Source organism: Podarcis cretensis (assembly GCF_951804945.1).
Source record: "Podarcis cretensis genome assembly, chromosome: 4".
Classification (NCBI taxonomy): Eukaryota; Metazoa; Chordata; class Lepidosauria; order Squamata; family Lacertidae; genus Podarcis; species Podarcis cretensis.
In genome coordinates this window covers 77468426-77492011 of record NC_137173.1, presented here as the reverse complement: position 1 = coordinate 77492011, position 23586 = coordinate 77468426, and the positions used below count along the sequence as shown (strand labels likewise).

General features: G+C 42.7%; 1 protein-coding gene and 2 long non-coding RNA genes across 3 annotated transcripts in view; 2 read left to right on the top strand and 1 right to left on the bottom strand.

Annotated features, from left to right (window-relative positions):
- Nucleotides 1-23586, top strand: part of LOC307214442 — a 565797-nt gene that overhangs the window by 511597 nt on the left and 30614 nt on the right. The gene's annotated exons all lie outside the window — the stretch shown is intronic.
- Nucleotides 400-3503, top strand: LOC307214324. The gene is made up of 2 exons (XR_013837913.1): nt 400-824; nt 864-3503. It is a non-coding gene; the product is annotated as an uncharacterized lncRNA (long non-coding RNA).
- Nucleotides 3502-22525, bottom strand: TMEM182 (transmembrane protein 182). The gene is made up of 5 exons (XM_079973078.1): nt 22046-22525; nt 21591-21690; nt 19342-19440; nt 11632-11769; nt 3502-4887 (listed from the first exon to the last, which is right to left on the bottom strand). Exons 1-5 carry the CDS (start codon nt 22184-22186, stop codon nt 4664-4666), a joined length of 702 nt encoding a protein of 233 aa, XP_079829204.1. The 5' UTR covers nt 22187-22525; the 3' UTR covers nt 3502-4663.

Sequence of the window (23586 nt, the reverse complement as noted above, 5' to 3'; positions counted from 1 at the left end):
TACAGGGTCGAGGCCGTTTAGGGCTTTCAAGGTCAGCACCAACACTTTGAATTGTGCTGTATGTCTAGATGTGGCCAGTCACTGAATGCGAGATAGTTTGGAAACAATGGACACCACCTGGAAATCCATGGCGGGGGATAAGATAGAATATAAGCATAACAACTAAAATAAGCAAAGTACACAGAGAAGCAAACAACAGAGTGTGCTAAAATAATGGAATTCAACTTCATGGGTTGGCGAGAGGGAGTGGTGGGGAAGAAAGCTTCCTTTGTGCTGATCTTTTCTTAATTAACTTTTTATTTTTTAAAAAAGTAGAACATAGCAAGCCATTTTTACATAAAAACACATGTCGAATATATATATATATATATATATATATATATATATATATATATATATATATATATATATGTTTAAAGGTATCCAGTCATCATGTACTGCTGAAAGAAGGAGTCTATCTTTGAAAAATCTGCTCATATTTTAAGGATGTGGATTTGGCAGACTTGTGAGTTGTTAATCCCATCCTCCTGGGACAGATCATGCAATAAATATAAAGCTGATGAGGATCTGAGGCTCTCTCTCTCTCTCTCTCTCTCTCTCTCTCTCTCTCTCTCTCTCTCTCTCTCTGGCTCTGATAGACACAAATAGAACTTCTGGACATGGAGATTCCCCAAAGGGAATAAGCTCTAGGGAGACTGAGAAATGGAGCTGCATGGAATTCCTGGACTGGGTCACAGGACTTCCACAAATTTGTTTATAAGTAAGTCGTATTGTACATCATCATAGATTTTATTTGCATACTGCCAGGAGATTTTGTTGATCAAGTGGGTTATCAGTTTTCTAAATATATAAGTACCCAGAAGTGTAAGTTGCTTAGTAAACTTATGGAAGGTCTTTGCCTGGTTGGATGGTTTTAACGAGAAACGGGATAACTACAGAATCGCAATAATTTGAAGGGAGCAAATAATAATAATAATAACAATAATAATTTTATTATTTGTACCCCGCTTATCTGACTGGGTTGCCCCAGCCACTCTGGGCAGCTTCCAACATATATAAAAACATAATAAAACATTACACATTAAAAGTCTTCCCCATACAGGGCTGCCTTCAGATGTCTTCTAAAGGTTGTCATCTTGACATCTGATGGGAAGGCGTTCCACAGGGTGAGTGCCACTACCGAGAAGGCCCTCTGCCTGGTTCCCTATAGCTTCACTTCTCACAGTGAGGCAACTGCCAGAAGCACCCCGGAGCTAGACCTCAGTGTCTGTGCTGAACAATGGGGGTGAAGATGCTCCTTCAGGTATACAGGGCCATGTAGTTGCACTCAACACAGCAAGCATGACTCCTCTTTGGATAAAGTAGCTTCTGGTGGGCCGCCTTCCCTGCCAGTGGGCCCTGGTGGGCTTGTGATGGCAGCCCTCCAACAGCACCAAACAAGAAGGCCTGGCCAGCCTTTAATTTTCTCTCAATGCCCCAGAAGAGTGCTACACCAGAAGCATCATGGGAAATTAAAAAGGTGGCTAGAGTGTCAGACGAGGAAAAAATGGGGGTGCAGGGCTGATAATTGGGCCCTGACAACTGCCCAAAGATTCCAGGTGCCAACACCAGGCTTGGCTGAAAGGCCGGGCCATTTCTCCATCAGCGTCCTATAGATATTAAGTGAAAGGGGCAGAGTTATTAATAGTCTCCAGCTAATTTGGAAGGACACACATTACCACACTTCCTGCTTCTTCAGAGGTCCAGGCATCCATGTGTGGTGGGAGTGGCAAGCTTCTCACATTGTCAGCAGGTTTCAGATACCCTTTTCACATTGTGAGATTTCACATATCCGTTGCATGGTTCCCAGATTTCCTTGTATGTCAAAAGAAGAAAGCAGGCTGGCTGCAAGAAGGTGACTGATGGACACCAGTCAAGGTGACCTGGCCAAACAAGTCAAGCCGTAAAGTACAGAGGGAAGCAAAAATAATAAAAAATATATAACGGACAACAGAAAAGCATGTATTCTTGTTAAGCCCAGGTGGGGAGGGGAAATCTGCTATTGCAGAGAACTGAACTAAATGACCCATAAACTTCCCAGTTCCATTACACTAAATGTTTATGACTTGGACCACATGAAAGCATACCAACAGTTCTGTATTCATACTTCCTGTTTCCGGCGGTGGAAAATGGATGATCCCACACAATCGGACCTCAGCCGTTCTGATAATTCAGGGCTGATATGGGGGTAATTAGCCCTGGCAGCCTCCCCAGGGCAGGGGAGCACTGTCTCAACGACCCGCGGTCTGCCCCAGATTGCCGATGTGGCAGACGGCAGGGGCACTGGGTCATGGAGCTAGGAACGGCTGACACTCATGCGACGCCACCCCATAGCCGGACGCATCTGTTTGGGAAAATATAAAGATTTGGAAAACAATCAGACATGCTCTGAATTGAAGAAGCTGGGAAAAACCTGCAGTATGTACAGTCTCTGGTGCAAAAGATCGAACTTCAAAGAGATCCTCATCATGACGTTTGGAATGTGGAGGGGCTTGGTATGTAAAAAAACATTCTTTTATCCTTAATATCAACAATCCGTAATGCATGCCAAGCCTCATTAAGAACTTAAATTGCTCTTCAGAAAGTGAGTTCAGATGGACTTTCATATATAATTGGGATCTACTCGCAGCCACTTCTCTTCTAAGACTGGAAATGTCTGTTAAAGACGAAAACAAAGGACAAAGGACAAAATGGCTTCTCCCACCATGCCGTTATTGAATATCTGAAATACTTCCCTGATTAAGAGAAACAGGAGCTAACGGATGGTTGGTTATAAAGACTGGAAACAATATTACATATACAACTGTTTGCAAAAAGATGTTTTTTTGATTACGAGCGAGAGAGAGGGCTAAATGGATGTCTGGCAGCCCCCTCTAGGGCCCGGAGGGGGGACTGGGGGAATTCCAAAGGCCAATTGCTAACTGTCTGATATATGGCTACATTGCAAACAGTCTGTTTAAGATAAATCAACAAGGAGGTTACAGAAGGAAATTTCTCTCTGTTTCTTTGATAACACCTGGATGGGAAAGATTAACGATCTGGGAGCTGCCAAAATAACAACTCTCAAAGAGCTGGACAGAACTTTGAAATTGGATGCAATTAAATGAAGCGGTGCGATGAAAAAAACAGCTGAAGGAGTACAATATACGGACAAATCTGCACTCCATAGAAAAAAAAAGGTATCTGTTTTCTGACATGAATGAGGATCGTAGAACCAGAGTCAAACTGTGGAGGGGGGAAATCGGACATGGAATTATGAATAACATTGAGGATGATGAGAGGCAGGACTATGATGTTGAATGTGCTTCGAAATTCAGACCGTGGGAAGTCAAAACAAAATTATTACAATTTGGAAGACAATTGGACCTTTTTTATTTTAGTTTTTTTATTTTTATTCGATTTGATTTGATATGTTAATTGGATGTTTTTATTGGAAAATTAATAAATGCTTTTTTTAAAAAAAACAGTTCTGTATTCATAGCAGCCCCACAGCACTAATTCCGCGACCTGGCCTTCTGTACTACTGCCACCTTGTCTAAAGCAATACATGGGCAACTGCACTCTATTTTTAAGAGCAGAAATATTTGTTCATATTAAAGCTAATGCCAAATACCGAAACAGGTGATTAAGGGATTCTGTGGACACTTGCTTTCTTCTGCATAAGCAGAACCAGGACTAATTCACACATTTCCTTTCCTAATGAGGGAAAACACATGACCGAGTTTACTTTTGCTTAGGTTATCCACAGGGAGATGGGAATAGGTTTCATTCTTCCAGGAAGCAGCACAGTTGCTTGCAGATGGGAGTTACAGCATTCACTTTCCCGTTGCCTTGCCACGACCAGATCCTGCGCTCATCGCAAACCTAGCCAGTGTTAACACTTGCACCTCACTTACCGACCATGACAATTCCTCTCAAAGCACACAAACCTTCCCCTTGGAAGGAGACTCTGAGGATGGAGAAATGCAATCGTACATCAAGGGAAGGTAGCCATTGTTAAGATGAGCCAAGCACTGTCACTTGAAGAAGCTAGATTTGTGGCAGACAAAGGGCAATAGTTCTGGCCTTGCTAAAAGAATGGCATATTGGCACAAGGTGAATGCTAGGCGACTACTGGAAGGGTGATCTACAGCCTGTGCTGCCCATTCCCTTCTTCTGTGGCTAATATATATGAGCAGGAGGCGTGGTTTCATTGTATATTCCTTCATTAAGAAGATAATGGTTAAATTGGCCCTAAGACAAAATTCTTATATGAATCATTTCATATTTTTATCTGTCCCCCAGTGCGTTCAACACAGAGATGTGAAGTTGCAAAATATCTCATGTGTTGCATGCAGTTCATCAAGATCTGAAGGAATTTGAACAGTCTAATTTATGTCACTATTCCTTTATGACAAGGATATATAACTGAGACCGCAAATCCTATAAGAACATACCTGGATATAAGCTTCGCTGAACTCAGTAGGACTTACATCTGAGTAGATATGCATGGGATTGCATAAGCTACGTAAGCAGATCTAGAATAGCACCAGCAAACACACGGCTATAAGAGGGATAATGTATAAAAATAGCTTTTCAGCAAAACCTCGCCATAATTCCAACATTTCAAACAGCCGACATCTGATTAATCAGAGTGCAGATAAATTGTACGCCCTACCAGTAGGAACAGCATTCCTGAAAACATGGTAAAAAAAATTCCAACTAGAGCCAGTATAAAAGACCAGCCATAACGCACATAGACAGAAAAATCAGGACAGTCTATTTTCTTCATATTCACATAGTTTTCAAGATCAGCCATTGCCTGGACCCAGATGACGTAAAGGATTACCACCAATGTGAAGACAATACCTGAAGGAAGGAGGGAAAAAATAAGTTTTAGTAAAGATATATGATGGCTCAGTTTGCTTGAGAAATGCTTGGTATAGCCAGTGAAGGACAACGGTCAAGTTTTCCCCTAACACTAAGCCAAACCAAGCCTTAGCACAAATGGTTTGTCTCCACCAGACAAACCATGAGCTGCAAACCCAAGAACAAAACTTCCTCACAGCTTGTGGTTTGTGTGACACCCATGCTCAGGAGGCCGCACGAAGCCAAACCATTGCTCAGCTCATGGCAGAACAGCAGCAAGAGGGCCAAAGGAGGAGAACGGCAGCCGTGATCATCTCTCTGGGAACCCGCACACATGCAGGTTTGCAATAAGTCACTGTCAAACTGCACCCTACAATCAGCTTGATATCGGTGTGTCCTCAATAGCATTGAAAGCTGGAAAAAAATGTGGTGAATAGGGACCAATATGGACATGAGCCGAGTTCAGATGAAGTGCCATACAGAGCAAATGCACGTGTGATAGGGTCCTATCCCACCAGACATGCATCCAGAGTCATCTTTGTAAAACTACTATTTAGGAACTAACATTCAGTCACATCATAACTTGCTGAAGCCCCTTCCTGTAACCTTAAGCTATCTCTGTTTGCCTGCCTTTCTTTCTTGCCTTTCTTCTTTCAGAACATTTATCATGCTTTGAAAGGCAGGAGAGGATCTACTACAAGTCTAATTGCAATGTCAATTATGAAGCGGGACGTGTCAAACGAAATGCATTTATTTTGGGAAGGCTGTTCTCAGCCTCTTACGCTGACAATTGTCAGGAAGGGCCGTGTTTTCGAGCCCAGTGGCTGAGATTAACCTCATCCCTGCCATCAACTTCAAGAAGCAAGCATTTTTAGAAACATTTCAGGCTGCAAACATATTTCTTCGTTTTCAGCTTGTTAGACCTTTGCTTGGGGCACAAATATCTGTTGTTTAGTCAAACAGGATTTAAAAAAAAAAAAAAAAAAAAAGCCGCAGTGAATCACAAGCGACTGGGGGCAATTATTTTTAAAAAGTAAAATATATGTCTCAGAGAGATTAGGATAAATAAGCACTTTCATTCTTTTTTTCCCCTCTCCCCATGCCTTTTCTATTTTCCTATTTTATTTTTAAAGGAGGCCCATGTTTGATACACAGCACTGTGGAATGAGATAAGACCCAGGCTCCTCGGAGGTCAGTCATTTCTGCCATTAACATTTATTCTTTTTAATCTGTTTCATGCACACACACACACACTTCTGCTCACTGCGGGAAGAGAAAAAGAACACAGAATCTTTATAAATGCCTAGGAATTCAAGAGCAATTTTCAGGCCTTCCTTATTCTTCCTGCACAGCAAAATGTCTTTTGCTCCTCAGCTGTGAATGACTGTTTCTGGCACAAAGCTTCCATTGCACAGACAAGAAGTCAACAGGTGCTGTAGAGAGTGACAGGAGCCTCAGGCGGGCGCCGCTGGTAAATGTAGAACTATGCTGATTTGTAAGCAATTGTTTTGCTCACAGGTTTACCTCGCAGACTTTGCCCCCACTGCAGGTGTCGTCGGGCTACGTATTGATGCTTTCTCTACGCGAGTCAATAACTGAGAAGTTTTCCGCTGCTGAGACTTTTCGTAAGACCCAAGTTACTGCAGCGAGAGGCTGGCAGAAAATCTGAGGGTGTAATTTAGCATGAGCTTAGTAGCAAAAGGAGAAGAAGAAAAACCCATCCGCACAGCTGTCTCTGTAATGATAGAGACGAATAGAAGGAACCAAAGTGTTCCACAAACAAGTGGCTGAACAGGCCTAGGGAACAGCAGGCAAGGAAACCGAAGCAGGCGTTTTTTGCACCGACCTCAGAAGACTTGCACGGTTGAAGATCCTTTGCTGCCAACTCAAGTCTCTACTTTGAACACAAGAACATAAGAAAAGCCCTGCAGGATGAGGCCAGTGGCATCCTGTTCGCACAGTGGCCAACCAGATATCCACAGGAAGCCTGAAGGAAGGATCTGAGCAGAACAGCATTCTCTCCATCTCTGATTCTCAGCAACCGGTATTCAGAGGCAAAGTACCTCCAACCGCGGGGTTAAAACACAGCTGTCATGGCTAGATTTGGATAGCTTTATTGTCCATCAGCTAGTCCAACCCTCTTGCAAAGACATCCAAGTTGGTGGCCGTCATCACCTGTTGTGGGAGCATATTCCAGTTTGTGCTTGGCATTAGGGTATTGGTGGTTTGCACCCCATACATGAGACTCGCAGCGCACTTCTGTACAGGTAAACTCAGAATGTTGTTGTTGTCGTTTAGTCGTTTAGTCATGTCCGACTCTTCGTGACCCCATGGACCAGAGCACGCCAGGCACTTCTGTCTTCCACTGCCTCCCGCAGTTTGGTCAAACTCATGCTGGTAGCTTCGAGAACACTATCCAACTCAGAAAGTAAATTCCATTAAATGTCATGGGGCTTAATCTCAAGTTAAGTGGCTATAGGATCTCAGCCGAAATGTTTCAAGTACAAGTCTTGCTGCATTCAAATTGTAAACCAGAAGCTCCCTGAGAATAAATGGGTTAGGCCCCATACAATCAATCGTCATGGTTGGGAGCAGAGAGGATAATTTCTTGACGATTATTCTGGTTTGAGGGCTTTGCATGTGGCCCTCTAGATTTGAATACAGTCTAGGCAACAGAGGTTAAATGAGTACCTCTCAATCAGAGAGGGGGAAGCTTTTTTTAGTCTGAGGGCCACATCTCCTCATGAGTAATCTGGGGGACTCCGCACAATACCCCACAAGCATCCCAGAAAAAACAGGATATCCCATTTTCTCACAAGAGAGCATGGCAGCCATTTTGAGTGCTGTCATGTCGTGCGATTTTGCACCAAGATTTTGCTCCAAAAAAATACCATGTTCTTGTGTGATGCCCCCCAAAAAACACGTTTTTGGGTGCTATGCAAGCACGTCCCAGGGAAAAAAAGTGTCTTTTGGATCCTTGCGCAGATCATGTGACTCACGCAGGAGCATGGCAAGAAGACATGCGTCCTGTTTTTGGGACTCAAAATGTTGAAGGGCATGGGTCACATACCAGTGTTGGCTGGTGCCATAGGGCAGGGCGACAGCTGTGATTCCTACTTTTGTACTGTAGGCCACGTTTCAGCCATGCCAATGTCGGAGGTTTCTACCCACAAAGCGTGTTCTCCTTCATGGAGAGCACGTGTTGCGGTGGGGGCCACCAGGACACTCCAAAGTTGGGGGGCGGGCTAATTGATCGTTGGCCACTGATGCAATTGGGGCTTCCCTTGTTGTTGGGAAGAAGTTAATGTTGCCATTTATTGATTGACAGCCAGAAATAGTAAAACTCCTTGCACGAGGCTAGGGCTTCCTCTTTTAGCCCGTGCATTGGATTGCCCGTCCCTCCCTCCCTCCCTAGAATAGGGTTGTTCTCTTTGACCTTGCTATGCCTGTCATGGGGTCGTCTGCTTTGGAGCGGGGGCCTGGTAGGAATTTTGTCCATCTGGCTGATTGGCTGGGGCCATTTGGTTTTTGCCTACTGTGTAGCAAATCGTCACAACTTGTAAGGTTCGCGGTTAGGCATTGGTTTATGGTTTGGTTGGTTGAGGGGCATGGATTGGCTGTGCCTGCCCCTCTAATGCTGCTGCTGCAAGGGATTCCGTTAAAGGAATTGGGAGCTAACTATTGCTTGTCCACTCTGTCAAGGGGGCTTGGGCCATAGCAAAGAGCTCCTGGTTGCATTTGGGGTGAGGGCAGGTTCCCTGCTCCGTGTAACCCCCAAGTGTATTCCCCCATTCTGACTTTCGCATCGTGCGGAATGCAAATCCCTCAACACAGACAAGCAAGAAGCACTGCCACAGCTCAAGGACACGTTCTAGTCAGGCAAAAGCAGTCAGGGTGGGCATGGATCAGGGCTGGCAAGGAGGGGCTGAGGAAAGGGGTGTGGCCTATGAAGGGAATATTGCCCGGGCTCAAGGGCCGGATATGGAGTCCTGGAGGGCAACATTTGGCCCATAAACCTGTGGTCTCCCATCCATGCTCCAAATACTTTGAAATAATACATACCAACAGGAACTGAAAAGAAGTAGATTCTGAACAGTACCAAACTGCTACGCTAATGCAGAACTATTGCTGCCAGCATTGGGCATGAATTCTTGGATTATGTGCAAACAGACACCGGCCACAAACTACAAATGCTCATCTTGCAAAAGCAGAGCCACAATGCAAACAGAATTCCCCAAACATTTCCTCCAATACTTAGTCCAGAAAGTGCTTTATGTTGTTGTTGTTGTTGTTGTTTAGTCGTTTAGTCGTGTCCGACTCTTCGTGACCCCATGGACCAGAGAACGCCAGGCACTCCTGTCCTCCACTGCCCCCCGCAGCTTGGTCAGACTCATGCTGGTAACCTCGAAAACACTATCCAACCATCTCGTCCTCTGTCGCCCCCTTCTCCTTGTGACCTCCATCTTTCCCAACATCAGGGTCTTCTCCAGGGAGTCTTCTCTTCTCATGAGGTGGCCAAAGTACTGGAGCCTCAGCTTCACAATCTGTCCTTCCAGTGAGCACTCAGGGCTGATTTCCTTCAGAATGGAGAGGTTTGATCTTCTTGCAGTCCATGGGACTCTCAAGAGTCTCCTCCAGCACCATAATTCAAAAGCATCAATTCTTCGGCGATCAGCCTTCTTTATGGTCCAGCTCTCACTTCCATACATCACTACTGGGAAAACCATAGTTTTAACTATACGGACCTTTGTTGGCAAGGTGATGTCTCTACTTCTCAAGATGCTGTCTAGGCCTGTCATTGCCCTTCTCCCAAGAAGCAGGCGTCTTTTAATTTCGTGGCTGCTGTCACCATCTGCAGTGATCATGGAGCCCAAGAAAGTAAAATCTCTCACTGCCTCCATTTCTTCCCCTTCTATTTGCCAGGAGGTGATGGGACCAGTAGCCATGATCTTCGTTTTTTTGATGTTGAGCTTCAGACCATATTTTGCACTCTCCTCTTTCACCCTCAATAAAAGGTTCTTTAATTCCTCCTCACTTTCTGCCATCAAGGTTGTGTCATCTGCATATCTGAGGTTGTTGATATTTCTTCCGGCAATCTTAATTCCGGCTAGGGATTCATCCAGCCCAGCCTTTCGCATGATGAATTCTGCATATAAGTTAAATAAGCAGGGAGACAAAATGCAGCCTTGTCGTACTCCTTTCCCAATTTTGAACCAGTCAGTTGTTCCATATCCAGTTCTAACTGTAGCTTCTTGTCCCACATAGAGATTTCTCAGGAGACAGATGAGGTGATCAGGCACTCCCATTTCTTTAAGAACTTGCCATAGTTTGCCATGGTCGACACAGTCAAAGGCTTTTGCATAGTCAATGAAGCAGAAGTAAATGTCTTTCTGGAACTCTCTAGCTTTCTCCATAATCCAGCGCATGTTTGCAATTTGGTCTCTGGTTCCTCTGCCTCTTCTAAATCCAGCTTGCACTTCTGGGAGTTCTCGGTCCACATACTGCTTGAGCCTTCCTTGTAGAATTTTAAGCATAACCTTGCTAGCGTGAGAAATTAGTGCAATTGTGCGATAGTTGGAGCATTCTTTGGCACTGCCCTTCTTTGGGATTGGGATGTAGACTGATCTTCTCCAATCTTCTGGCCACTGCTGAGTTTTCCAAACTTGCTGGCATATTGAGTGTAGCACCTTTATATTGACTATTATTACCATCTTATTGATTAAAGAAAGAGAGGTTAGAGACAATAGCAATAAGCTTCCTTGGGCAAGTAGGAATTTCAGTTCAGGTGTTCTAAACCCAAGCCAAGCATTCTCTTGACATACTGGTCCTCGCAGGCAAATCACACAGACCAGCAAGAAAACTACATGAAGAAGCTTTCCCAGATTTAGACCGTGAGACACTTACTCTCAGGCTTGTGGGTTCGAGCCCCACGCTGGGCAAAAAAGATTCCTGCATTGCAGGTCGTTTGACTAGATGACCCTCATGGTCGCTACCAAATGTACGATTCTGTGATTCCATGACAGTGTGGCCTTGACACTGTTCCCTTTTCTTGACATTATAATCCTTCCAACCACGAAGGAATAAATGTCTTATGCAGTGTTGGAAGACAGATTGAGAACACTAGATCAATCCTAGGACCATCCTACTTTATTACCACTTAATAATATCTTGTGTGCCCTTCTTGCATTATATAAATTATTAGTATGATTACACATATATTATATAATTACATAAAATTATTATGCATTACAGGAGATTGAACTAGATGACCCTTCCAGCTCTAAAATTCTATTATCCTATGATTCTATTATTATTATTATTATTATTATTATTATTATTATTAGCCCTAGCCTAGACCAGGCATAGGCAAACTCTGGCCCTCCAGATGTTTCGGACTACAATTCCCATCATCCCTGAGCTAGGGATGATGGGAAATGTAGTCCCAAACATGTGGAGGGCCGGGCTTTGCCTATGCCTGGTCTAGACCTATTAAAATGAACCATAGCTGCAACATGAACTCTCCCAATTCTTCCCCAGTGCCCATTTTCTTCTGCGAGCCTTCTGCCAGAAAACCTCCAAAATAGCACGCAGAATTCCCTTGATGTGTATTTTTGTTTTGTTCTGTTTTGTTTTTAAAGAAAACCAAACCCACAATTCTAGGCCGAATGTTGCAAGTTTTTTGTTTCGTTTTGTTTTTAAAGGAGCAGGGGTGGTTGAATTTGGATTAAAACGTTTAACACTTACCAGCAGTGATGAAAAAGCCTCCCCCAACTTTGTACAGTGCGTGGCTACCAAAGGGTGCAGCGCAGATGATGAAGAAGCTCGCCACGACCACAGTGACCACTCCCACCAACATGAGAACAGACCAGAAGCCACGATAAACTAGAGGTTATCAGGGGAAGGTAGGAAAGATACAGAAAGAGGATTTTTCAAAAACATCCTTACAACACAAGGCCATTTACAAAGTCCCATCCCCGCCTCCCATTTTCATTTTCTTCATCACCAAAGCTGATCATTTATTCTAACACGGCTTCCTGTACCTTAGTGATCTAAGACGCCATATGTCTTTCATTAGACTTGAACGCCAAATCCTATCAGATGATCTTGGAATATAATAACGTTAAGTATACGTGTATACGGTTAATAAGTATACAGTATACGTGTGCGGTTAATAAGTTCGTTTACTTGTGGAATGGAAATGGTTCATAAAATGGTGTGCTGAACTGTAGCCAAGATTCTTCTAGATAATTATACGGTTTTGCTAGATAACAGCCAAGTTCACCAAAGTAGAAACAGACACAAGAAAGAAAGCTCATTTGGTCATTCCTAGGACACTGGTGTGTGGTTTTTAAATGAAACTGAAAACACCAACAGGACAACCGGGGGAGGGAAATATATCAAATGAGGAAGTCAAGTCTGCCTATCGCCATAGCCATTCTGTTCTTTGTATATTATTCAATTCAAAATGCAAAACTACAGAATCTCATTGAGCCAAGGGCAAGCAATGCTGAATTAATGGAAGCAGCTGGTGATAAATGGGCTGAGAGTTTTGTGACATATGGTGGCCCCCAAAAAATGTTCATAACACAATAATTTAGCTGCTTAATTACACATCTATTTTCGGAGACACTTTAAAGACCGTGGCTGCAGAAATAAATTCATTGTAAAAAGGGGAATATCAATTCCTCTTGTTAGACAAATTATTTTATAGCCTGTTTTCCTAGAGCTAAAATGGAGGAGATAAGGAAAGAAAGTGTAGGCCTATGTATCATGGGTGACAGTTTAAGTTTAATAAGTGGATATCAAAAACAGTTTAATACCAGGTTTTGGTATTAATAGCACTGAACTAAGACAACCTATACTCATTCAACCAATCATATGTGACTGACGATGTCTCATAAATCTTACAGTATATGAGAATTCTAGAAATCCACACTGTATATATTATCTTCAATGGAAGCAGACATTTGTATTTTCATTTCATAAATTGACCTTTAGTTTCCTTCGTTTATAACTATTCTGCAAATATAATTCTAAAAATATATTAAATAACTAGATGATAGAGATAGATAGATAGATGATAGATAGATAGATAGATAGATAGATAGATAGATAGATAGATAGATAGATGATAGATAGATGACAGATAGATAGATGATAGACAGATAGATAGATGATAGAGTCATTGTAGGTCATTCCATTGTTTTAAAAATATATTCTTGCATGACAAGCACCCCACATTGCCACACCCTGGAATTTATTACTTTGGCCAAATTGTTTTCCGCAGCTACTTGTTGAACTTCATTTGTGGCTACAGACAAAAATTCCATAAGGAAAAACAACAACCAAACAATTGTTGGAAGTCATGAAAGTTAGACATGCACACAATGTGGTTGGCACTGAGTAGACCCAATCCTTGATGCCCATGAACATTGTGCTCTGTGATGGTACCAGGACATGTAATGAGGCCTTTTAAAGCTGAAGACTGTAGGCAGGTTCAAATGTGGAGAACCTTTCTATTTTGGGGCATGCCATTTATGCCTATTTTGCGTAGATTATTTGTTTAGATTATCCAGAACCATGAAGGTCCTCAACTTTAGAAGTCTTTTCCATTGGTGGTTCATCAAAGCATGCCTTCTTTAAATGGTGTAAGAGCTTTTCATTCAATTTTATTGGTTGATCGTGTTCATTCAAACTACCAGGAATAGTGCAAGATAGAGATAAGGTAGGATAGTTAATATATTGCTGTCTGCTCTGACACCGTGGCGTGGATAAGATATCACTCCAATTAAACTTCATTAATTCCTATAATTTTTTTCTATAAGGTTTTACCATTTGCCCACATATGCATGTAGAAATTGGGCTATTTATCAGTTGTCTTCAGGTGGCTGTGCAATCATGAGACTGTACTTAAATACTATGGGTTGAATCCACTCACGCAATGGGTCTTCTTCCTTTCCTCCTCCTGCAGCCTCCTGCAGCCTTCCCAAGATCTGCTCAAAAGGATCCACAACTCTTCAGAGCTGATATTGGGGGCACATGAGACTGCCAGAGGGAGGAGAGGAAGTTTTAAACAGAGTTGGATACAACCTGATACAAATTATCTTCCATATATCAGTTAGACAGTTTAAATTATTTGCTTAAAAACTTTGGTCATCAGCTGGGGGGCTAGTTAGGTCAAGGTCAAGGTCAAGGTAAAGGGACCCCTGACCATTAGGTCTAGTTGCGGACAACTCTGTGGTTGCGGCGTTCATCTCGCTTTATTGGCTGAGGGAGCCGGCGTGCAACTTCCAGGTCATGTAGCCAGCATGACTAAACCGCTTCTGGCGAACCAGAGCAGCGCACAGAAACACCATTTACCTTCCCACCGGAGCAGTATCTATTTATCTACTTGCACTTTGACATGCTTTTGAACTGCTAGGCTGGCAGGAGCAGGGACCGAGCAACGGGAGCTCACCCCATCGCGGGGATTCAAACCGCCGACCTTCTGATTGGCAAGCCCTACGCTCTGTGGTTTAACCCACAGTGCCACCTAGCATTATCACAGGGGGGCCCATATTGTGCAATGAAATTTTGTCTACCAAAGCAAACACAGAAATCTTTTGTGTAGTACAGTTAACCCCATCTATCAGCAAGTAGCACATTTTCTCCCTAAGGTTCAAAAAAGAAAACTCTCTGAAGAATCCATTCGAGAAATCCATCCCTGGGAACAATAAAAGGTAAAAGGTAAAGGACCCCTGGATGGTTAAGTTCAGTTAAAGGCAGCTATGGTGTTGCAGCGCTCATCTCGTTTTCAGGCCGAGGGAGCCAGCATTTCCCCACAGACAGCTTTCTGGGTCATGTGGCCAGCATGACTAAACCGCTTCTGGTGCAACGGAACACCGTGACGGAAACCAGAGCGCACGGAAACGCCGTTTACCTTCCTGCTGCAGCGGTATCTATTTATCTACAGTGGTACCTTGGATCTCTAACTTAATCCATTCCGGGAGTCCTTTCATCTCCTAGAACCATTCAAAAACCAAGGCACAGCTTCCAGTTGGCTGCAGGAGCTTCCTGCACTCAACTGGAAGCCGCGTCGGATGTTCAGCTTCCAAAAAACCTTTGCAAACCAGAACACTTACTTCCAGGTTTGTGGCGTCCGGGAGCCGATTTGTTCAGCGGCCAAGCCGTTCAACAACCAAGGTACCTGCACTGGTGTGCTTTCGAACTGCTAGGTTGGCAGGAGCTGGGACAGAACAATGGGAGCTCACTCCATCACGGGGATTCGAACCACCAACCTTTCAATCGGCAAGCCCAAGAGGCTCAGTGGTTTAGACTACAGGAACAGTACAGTACATAATGCACTATATCTTCCACTGCTGCACATAAACAGCAGTTTACAAATATTATAGTATGTCTCCTATACTGTATATAAATCAGTTTTATTTCCAATATTTACATTCAAAATCTTTCTAAAGTAAAGTAGCAGAGAAATTCGACCAGGGCTTGGTATTCCATGTCTGGCTACTCTGTGTTGTTGCAACAGGATGACAGAGAATAGTTTCCATAACTTAACTGTGCAACATTTTTCTTCATCGTGTCACAGCACTTGCCTTGGCAATGTTACCCAAAGCTAAAAATATAATTGAGTCAGGACAGGACAAGGAAGACAGAACTGAATGGGCTGTACCCAAGTCTGATTTCTCAAATAGCAATATCATTCTGGCATCTCTCAGGTAGGCGCCATTTCCATTCTAAGAGAATGAGGAAAGTGTTCATAGTGAATCCTGGAACCACTTTTTCTAGAAAAATAGCACTGGCCAGAACTAATATATTATTATTATTATTATTATTATTATTATTATTATTATTATTATTATTATCATCATCACCACCAAATAGGAGTTAGCGGGTTTTTTGAATTTTCAATTCATGATTGTTCAGAAAAGTTGTTCTTTATGGCTGTATTATTATTATTATTATTATTATTATTATTATTATTAAAAAACCAATATTCTAGACAACTGTTTGGCTCTTAACCAATTATTTGTTCAATCAATATGTGCTCACTTATTTGAAAATCTCATAGACGACGTCTCTAAAAGCAAAGAGCAGTTTCCAGAATGGGGCACACAACTTTCAGTTGCTGTTGCTCACAGCTAACAGAAACAACTGTCTTTACCAAGGGTGCTTGTTTGTTGTTTTTTAAAGGTGCTTTTTCCCATTTGCAAATACAAAATCTGGAACGCTTCACATCAACACACAGCACAAGGCAAAGTGCAAGCTATAGAAGGATCACATTTGCATAGATTTCTGAGAAGATCTGTCAGGTTCAGCTGCCTGCCTGCAGTTTCAGCCTGAAAAGAATTAACTGCTAACTTTAAGCGGTAGAAATAATGTTTCTGTTTTATCATAGTTGGGTAGGCATGTGGGATTAATAACACCTGATAAGGCCTGCAATCCTACTTATGTTTACTTGGGAGTAAGATTCCTTGAGTTCAGTGGGATTCACCTTTCAGTAAGCATATATGTCAGGCTAGAAGACTTGTAAAGGTAAAAGGTAAAGGGACCCCTGACCATTAGGTCCAGTCGCAGCCGACTCTGGGGTTGCAGCACTCATCTTGCTTTATTGGCGGAGGTAGCCGGCGTGCAGCTTCCGGGTGATGTGCCTAGCATGACTAAGTCGCTTCTGGTGAACCAGAGCAGCACACGGAAACGCCGTTTACCTTCCCACCGCTCCGGTACCTATTTATCTACTTGCACTTTGACATGCTTTCGAACTGCTAGGTTGGCAGGAGCAGGGACCTGTCGTGGGGATTCGAACCGCCGACCTTCTGATCGGCAAGTCCTAGGCTCTGTGGTCTAACCCACAGCGCCACCCGCGTCCCTTAGACTTAAAGGTAAAAGGTAAAGGTACCCCTGCCCGTACGGGCCAGTCTTGACAGACTCTGGGGTTGTGCGCCCATCTCACTTAAGAGGCCAGGGGCCAGGGGCCAGAGCCGCACACGGAAACGCCGTTTACCTTCCCGCTGGTAAGCGGTCCCTATTTATCTACTTGCACCCGGAGGTGCTTTCGAACTGCTAGGTTGGCAGGCGCTGGGACCAAGCAGCGGGAACGCACCCCGCCGCAGGGATTCGAACCGCCGACCTTTCGATCGGCAAGCCCTAGGCGCTGAGGCTTTAACCCACAGCGCCACCTGCGTCCCCCCTTAGACTTAGTCCTTGTTTAATGCCCAGTTGGGAAAAGACATTTAAAAATGCATAACATCACCATAGCATACCCTCCCTCCAACATCCCACAGAAGAAAATCAGGACGTGCATATTTTGGGGCCACACTCCCGTGGGAGCCAGGTGACTTGCACGAGAGCATGCCCCCCAAAGCAGGGATCTTTGGGGGCCACACTCTTGCAGGAACCAAAGCAGGACATCCCGCGATCCCATCAGAAGCCAGTGTGGATCCTGTAAGTTTGGGAGGTCCCGCTCAGTGGGACAGTAGACGAGTATGCTATACTTAGAATTAAAAGATGTAATGGGAGATAACGTTTAACAGAAATGGAATGCCAGGCATACATCAGTGACAAATAGACTGAGAAATGCAATGCGCTTAACACTCAGAACACATATAATCTTCAGTGTGCGCACATTGTAAGCAAAGGTGACAAATACTTTGCCGCATACTTCTTGTCTTAGAAATTAAGAGTTACCTTGGGAAATGGGTAGCTGAGGACACGAAAAGGGATTCTAAAAAGAAGAATGCAGGGCCCCAAAGACAAACAACAATATATCAAATGCGGTATAATAATAATACAGTGGTACCTCGGGTTAAGTACTTAATTCTTTCTGGAGGTCTGTACTTAACCTGAAACTGTTCTTAACCTGAAGCACCACATTAGCTAATGGGGCCTCTCGCTGCCGCTGCGCTGCCGTAGCACGATTTGTGTTCTCATCCTGAAGCAAAGTTTTTAACCTGAAGCACTATTTCTGGGTTAGCGGAGTCTGTAACCTGAAGCGTATGTAACCCGAGGTACCACTGTAGTTGCATTACTTCTTCACTGTGAACTGACTTGTTATGTGGTAGTGCCAGCTTATGGCGAATATTAGATCTAAATTTTAGAACTCCACATTTTCAATTGTCTCTGGAAAACAGCAATTTAAAATCTGAACATTTACTGAATCCTATTGCTCTGGGTAGTGAAAATCTTAGGATCGTAGTTAGCAATGAGATTGGTCCATATGAAGAAATTAAAGATTTCTGTGTCATGGTGATTTCCAAGTCTCATGAACACTGCAATCCTATACATTTTACACAGAAGTAAGCCCCATTGAGTTCATTGACGCTTACTCCTACTATGTAAGTGGGAATGAGCTTGCAGCCTAAGAATGTCTGTAAGTAAGCCTGAAATAACATCAAATTTCTTATGTTTTCTTTTAGGTAGGCACGACTATTTAGAATGGGTTAACAAATTGTTACTGCCTTTGAGGCAGCAGTAGAACAGTCAGGAAGCTACATTTCTGTGGATCCTCCCTCTATTGTGTGGGCAGGTAATCCCTCCCCTACCTGGCCTGGTCTCCTTGGCAACACTTCCCCCAGGTGGGAATGGACAACTGACTGAGGTAGGCGGAGACCTCCAGGTATCCCACCTGGGGGAAGGCAAAGCCAAGCCTATGCTGTTGGGGCCGCTCCAGATCTAGGGGCTACACGCGTCCACGCAAAGGGCGCCCCCCGTTTTAAGCGGGGAGCGGTCATTCTGTGGATCATTTAAAATCAAAGATAATGCAATTATGTTTTAAGTACTGAAGTCTTGGTGCGATTAGGTCAATTTGAAACATCACCAATGTATAAACACAGCACACGTTTTATAAAATAGTATATGACGCCAAATCAAGTCACGTGACACAAAAGCTTACATGACAGAAATGGAACAAGGTGTAAGTAGGACTTTTTTTCCAATTAAAGCACTTATGGTAGATAAGAATCAGTTTCAGTGCACACATTTAGGAGGTGCTGCTGTATAGCAGTCATTAATGAAACAGCAATAGCAAATTATATTGATTGAAACATATGAAATAGTGGGTGGAAATCAACTAAGCCAGGGATCAGCAAACTTTTTCAGCCGTGGGCCGGTCCACTGTCCCTCAGACCTTGTGGGGGGCCGTACTATATTTTTTGTGGGGGGGGGGGAGAACGAATTCCTATGCCCCACAAATAACCCAGAGATGCATTTTAAATAAAAGCACACATTCTACTCATGTAAAAACACGCTGATTCCCAGACCATCCGTGGACCGGATTCAGAAGGCGCTTGGACCAGATCCGGCCCCCAGGCCTTAGTTTGCCTCCCCATGAACTAAGCTTTACTCAGATTGCAGCATGGTCCTTTTAGCCTAGGATTCTGTTTTCCAACAGGAGAGCTCTCAAGCAAGTCGTGAAAGTGATAGCGCTATTGACACAGCAGTGAACAGGAAAATACTTACTAATTGCTGAGTTGTAGGCAGTTGAATTGTGCTCATCTCGGAAGAACGGAAACGGAGAGAGATAGGCATGGGTGCAGTTTTTCGTAGGCGACTGGTTTGCTGAAAAACAGCAACAGCACACATTAAAACTACTGTCCTGCATTTACTGGAATCTGCAGAGGAAGCCATTAGACATACCATAGCCTAGACATGTCAATCTTTACAGTGATACAGAGCAGGGATTTTATCCATGGTGCAACAAACTCCAATGGACATCAGGCAGGCAATCAATGTTGGACGCTTTCGCTTACAATTCAAAACATGCCTCTTTTCCAGGTTTTCCCAACAGTTTATATCAGTTCCTAGCTTTCTAGCTATTGTGATTGATACGGATGTTTTATTGCTGTTTTATTAAGAAGGCTTTTGTAAGTATGGGGTACAGTGGTACCTCAGTTTTTGAACGTCTCCATTGACTAACGTTTTGGAACTCAAACGCCGTAAACCCAGAAGTAAATGCTTCGGTTTTCGAATGTGCCTCAGAAGTCGAACCGGAAACACAGCTTCCGTATTGAGATTTCCACTTTGAGGCTTCCATTTTGAGTTTTGAGTTTTCGAACATTTCGGAACTTGAACAGTCTTCCGGAACGGATTATGTTCGAAAACCAAGGTACCACTTGTGGTCAGTGGGGTGTTATCCAGATATTTTAAACCTCAACTCCCATTAACTTCAACTAATGGGCAGAGATTATGAGAGCTGGAGGACACAATATTCCTTTATCTACCTCTTGATTTAATTTCTATCCTGCTCTACTTCCCAAATGGGCTTACTGTGGCCAACAACAAAACTGCAAAGCAATACAAACAAATGTTTTGCTTTGTTTTAAACATTTAAAACATTTAAACAAATTTCAAAACATTTTTTTCAAAAGACCCAGATTATTATTTCATATTGGTTACACCTGCACTAAGTGTCTGTTCCTGAGTTTTGTTGTTTGGCTAAAGTATTGCTACTGTTTACTGATTGTATGGTTCTAAATTATGTTATTGCAAAGCGTTCTTGTGCGTTATATTGAAAGGAGGGCCATGCATATTTCAATAAAATAATTAACAGCTATCATATTTGAGCTTCTCAAGCACTGCAAGCAGCTCATACTTCATCATTTAATTTGTCCTGTTCTGCATGCCACCTGTTTTTCATTATGATTTGTTATTTTTAAAGCTCCCAGGATAATGAGGTGCAGTACAAACTAAAAAAAAGACCCTGCCTGCCTGCCTGTGGGTTTGCAATAAAAATCAAATATATTTGGGGCTAGAGTGGTGCATGAGGAAAGTAAACCCAAATCCAAGTATATTCTCCTACCTGTTCAACCTCTTGAACAAACAGAGACATCCAAAATGACATAAAACCTAGTGCAAGAGCCTTTGCCAACCTGGTGCCCTCCATATATTTTGGACTACAATTCATATATATATATATTCTGTTTTACAATTTAAAGTACTCATTTTTACATCATCAAGGCATCAATGACTTCCCTTCTTCTCTTTCCATGGTTCATTTTACATATCATAAATCCCTGCATATTTTACAAAAACTATACCATTCAGTATTCCATTATTACATACATCAAAACTTATTTACACTGTTGAATTTATCTTAATGCTGTCAGCGTTTTCAGCTGCACACAGTTATTTCCCATATATTCAAGAAACATTTTCCAGTCTTCTCTAAACGTATGTTCTTCTCGTTCTCTTATTCTATAAGTCTTCAAGCTGTGCATATTCTGTCAACTTAAGTTGCCATTTTCTTTGGTTGGGACCTCACCCGTTTTCCATTTGGGGGCTAACAAAACACGGGCCGCAGTCGTGGCATACATAAATAATCTTTTTTGACACCTGGAAATTTCAGTCTGAATTATCCCCAACAGAAAAGACTCTGGGGGAGCTTTGGACTACAATTCTTATCAGCCCCATCTATCCTGGCTGTTGACAAATGCTATAGCAGTGTGTGAACTCTTATACGAGCTGTTGCAAACACATTTGAATAATGTACTTGTACAAGCATTTGCAGAATTGCATCTCTGTGATCACTGCGAAACATCACAGCACTGTCGCTCCTAATGTGTGAGCAAACATCTATGATGACCACCACTTTAAGAACCAGGGCATTATACAAATAGTGCTCTTTTGGGAAATGTAGACATACTTTAAATAAAAGCACCAATTCTAAGTAAAATTATATTGCCAAAATAAAAGGGGGGGGGGATACTTACTGTACCAAAACTTTATCATACTGTGGGCATTCTCTTCGACATTCCCATCAAACCAGCACCTCCAGAAAAAACCCTCATGGTGGAAAGTTACTCTCTCTTCCTGTATAAAAGAAACATGTAAATTGCTATTCACCAACTGGAGCTCTACTCCCTGTGCAAATATAGACACATACAGGAAAGTAAGAAATAGGGGGGAAATGTTAATAAAGGTTTCTGAAGACGCCTACAAAATTATGGGGAGGGGGGTTAATATCTCTGCTGGTTCTGAACATAACTGACCAAAATGAGAATCGCATAATATCATCTCCTGGATGTTAATAGGATTTAGATGAGGCTTACCGTAACCTATACAGAGCGCTCCTCATCTGTAAGAGATATTTCTGGTGAGAAAGAAGCAAGCACCTTTGTGGTCCTACTGCAAGATGCCATTCAGAGGAATAAAAATATATACTAACCCTGGTGTCATTCAAGCCTTCAGAACACCTTCCAACCTCTGTAGCAAGAAGCCAATAGTCCGTTCCAAAGGCAACCAAAAAGAACAAGATTCCGAGAGCTCCGAATAAGCCTGCAAAAAAGATCGCGACTCTCAATTTCATTGCTGATTTGTTTGTTTGTTTATTTGTTGTTGTTCTTTGACAAAACGGACGTGAAAGATTTATAATATACTTTTAGTGAGAAAGAAAAACCTCCCCCGAAAAACAGCGCATCGAGGATTAAACTGCCGGACCAGAAGTTGTTCCGAAAGAATTGAAGTCTTGAAAGAAGTTGGGGTTTTTAAAAAAAAAAAAAAAAAATCTTTCTCAATGGGTTTCCCACTTGTGCTGTGGTTTGATTAGTGCTCCATTAAAGTGCAGCCTAACGAATAGACAGGACTTCTATTTTAGGACACTCCATGGAAGAAGGAACTTGACAGGCTTTCCCTTCGCTAGGAGTGGCCAGCCCAAAATAGCTGACCTTCCCTTAGCTGGGTATTGACTGGAAATATTGTGGCACTTGGTGCATCAACAGACCTGGAAGAGGGATGAAGTTACTGCGTGCCCTTGTTACTGGGCACAGGTTTGAGTTTCAACTCCAGCAAGCATGTACGCCATGTAATCAATGTATCTACCTCCCATAAGCAGGCAAGGAATTGGCTCAGCCTCCATCGCAGACAAGCCCACAAAAGCACAGAGCCAAGCTGAGAACATACATGCTACACCCAGGAACATACATGCTACACCGAAAGCTTGGGCCTCATTGATCGACGAGCACACCCAGACAAATATCAGGCGTTGTTACAGAGCTTTCTTGACCCGTTAAAAGTGACAATTTAGAATAGATTTAGAAAACTTATTGATTAGAATATTTGTGTGAGATTGTATGGGGGAAATATGGAATAACAGATACATTCTTGCTTAAAATGTATATAGGAAGTGCAGTGTAAGCGATGGAAGTCAATCAATGAAATTTTATTAATATTTTCATATTGAGATATTTGTGGAATAAATTTGGAAGAAATTCTTCCAACTTTTCTTCTTCTTTTTTTCTTTCCATTTTTTCTTTTTCTTTTTCTTTTTTTTTTGTCTCCTTTGTTCTTTTTTCATATGTGTGTGCTTATCTGAAATATGTATGTATGTATGTCGGTGTGTCTGTATGTATTGCAATATTTTGATTACATTAATTATGTTAAATAAATTAATAAATTTTTAAAAAGTGACAATCTATCAACCTCTTGCTCCACCCACCCTCCCACCCCACCCCCAGAAAAGGAAATTTTATGCCTTAATCCCAAACCCATAGCTAGAGTCTACTTCATAGCAGCAGAACCAGCACCAGTAGACTTGGCGCATTTGCTAAAAAAAAGGAGAAGCAGTCATTGGCAAACATGCATGCCCAACAAGCTATTCCATTGGTGGCAATGTCCTTCCTTCAGGCCAAATCAGAAGGGAAACAGTGGAGAGGCGGGACCCTGTAGGTGCTACTGAAGACCTCTGTGGACGCAAAGGTTTCTGAGCAC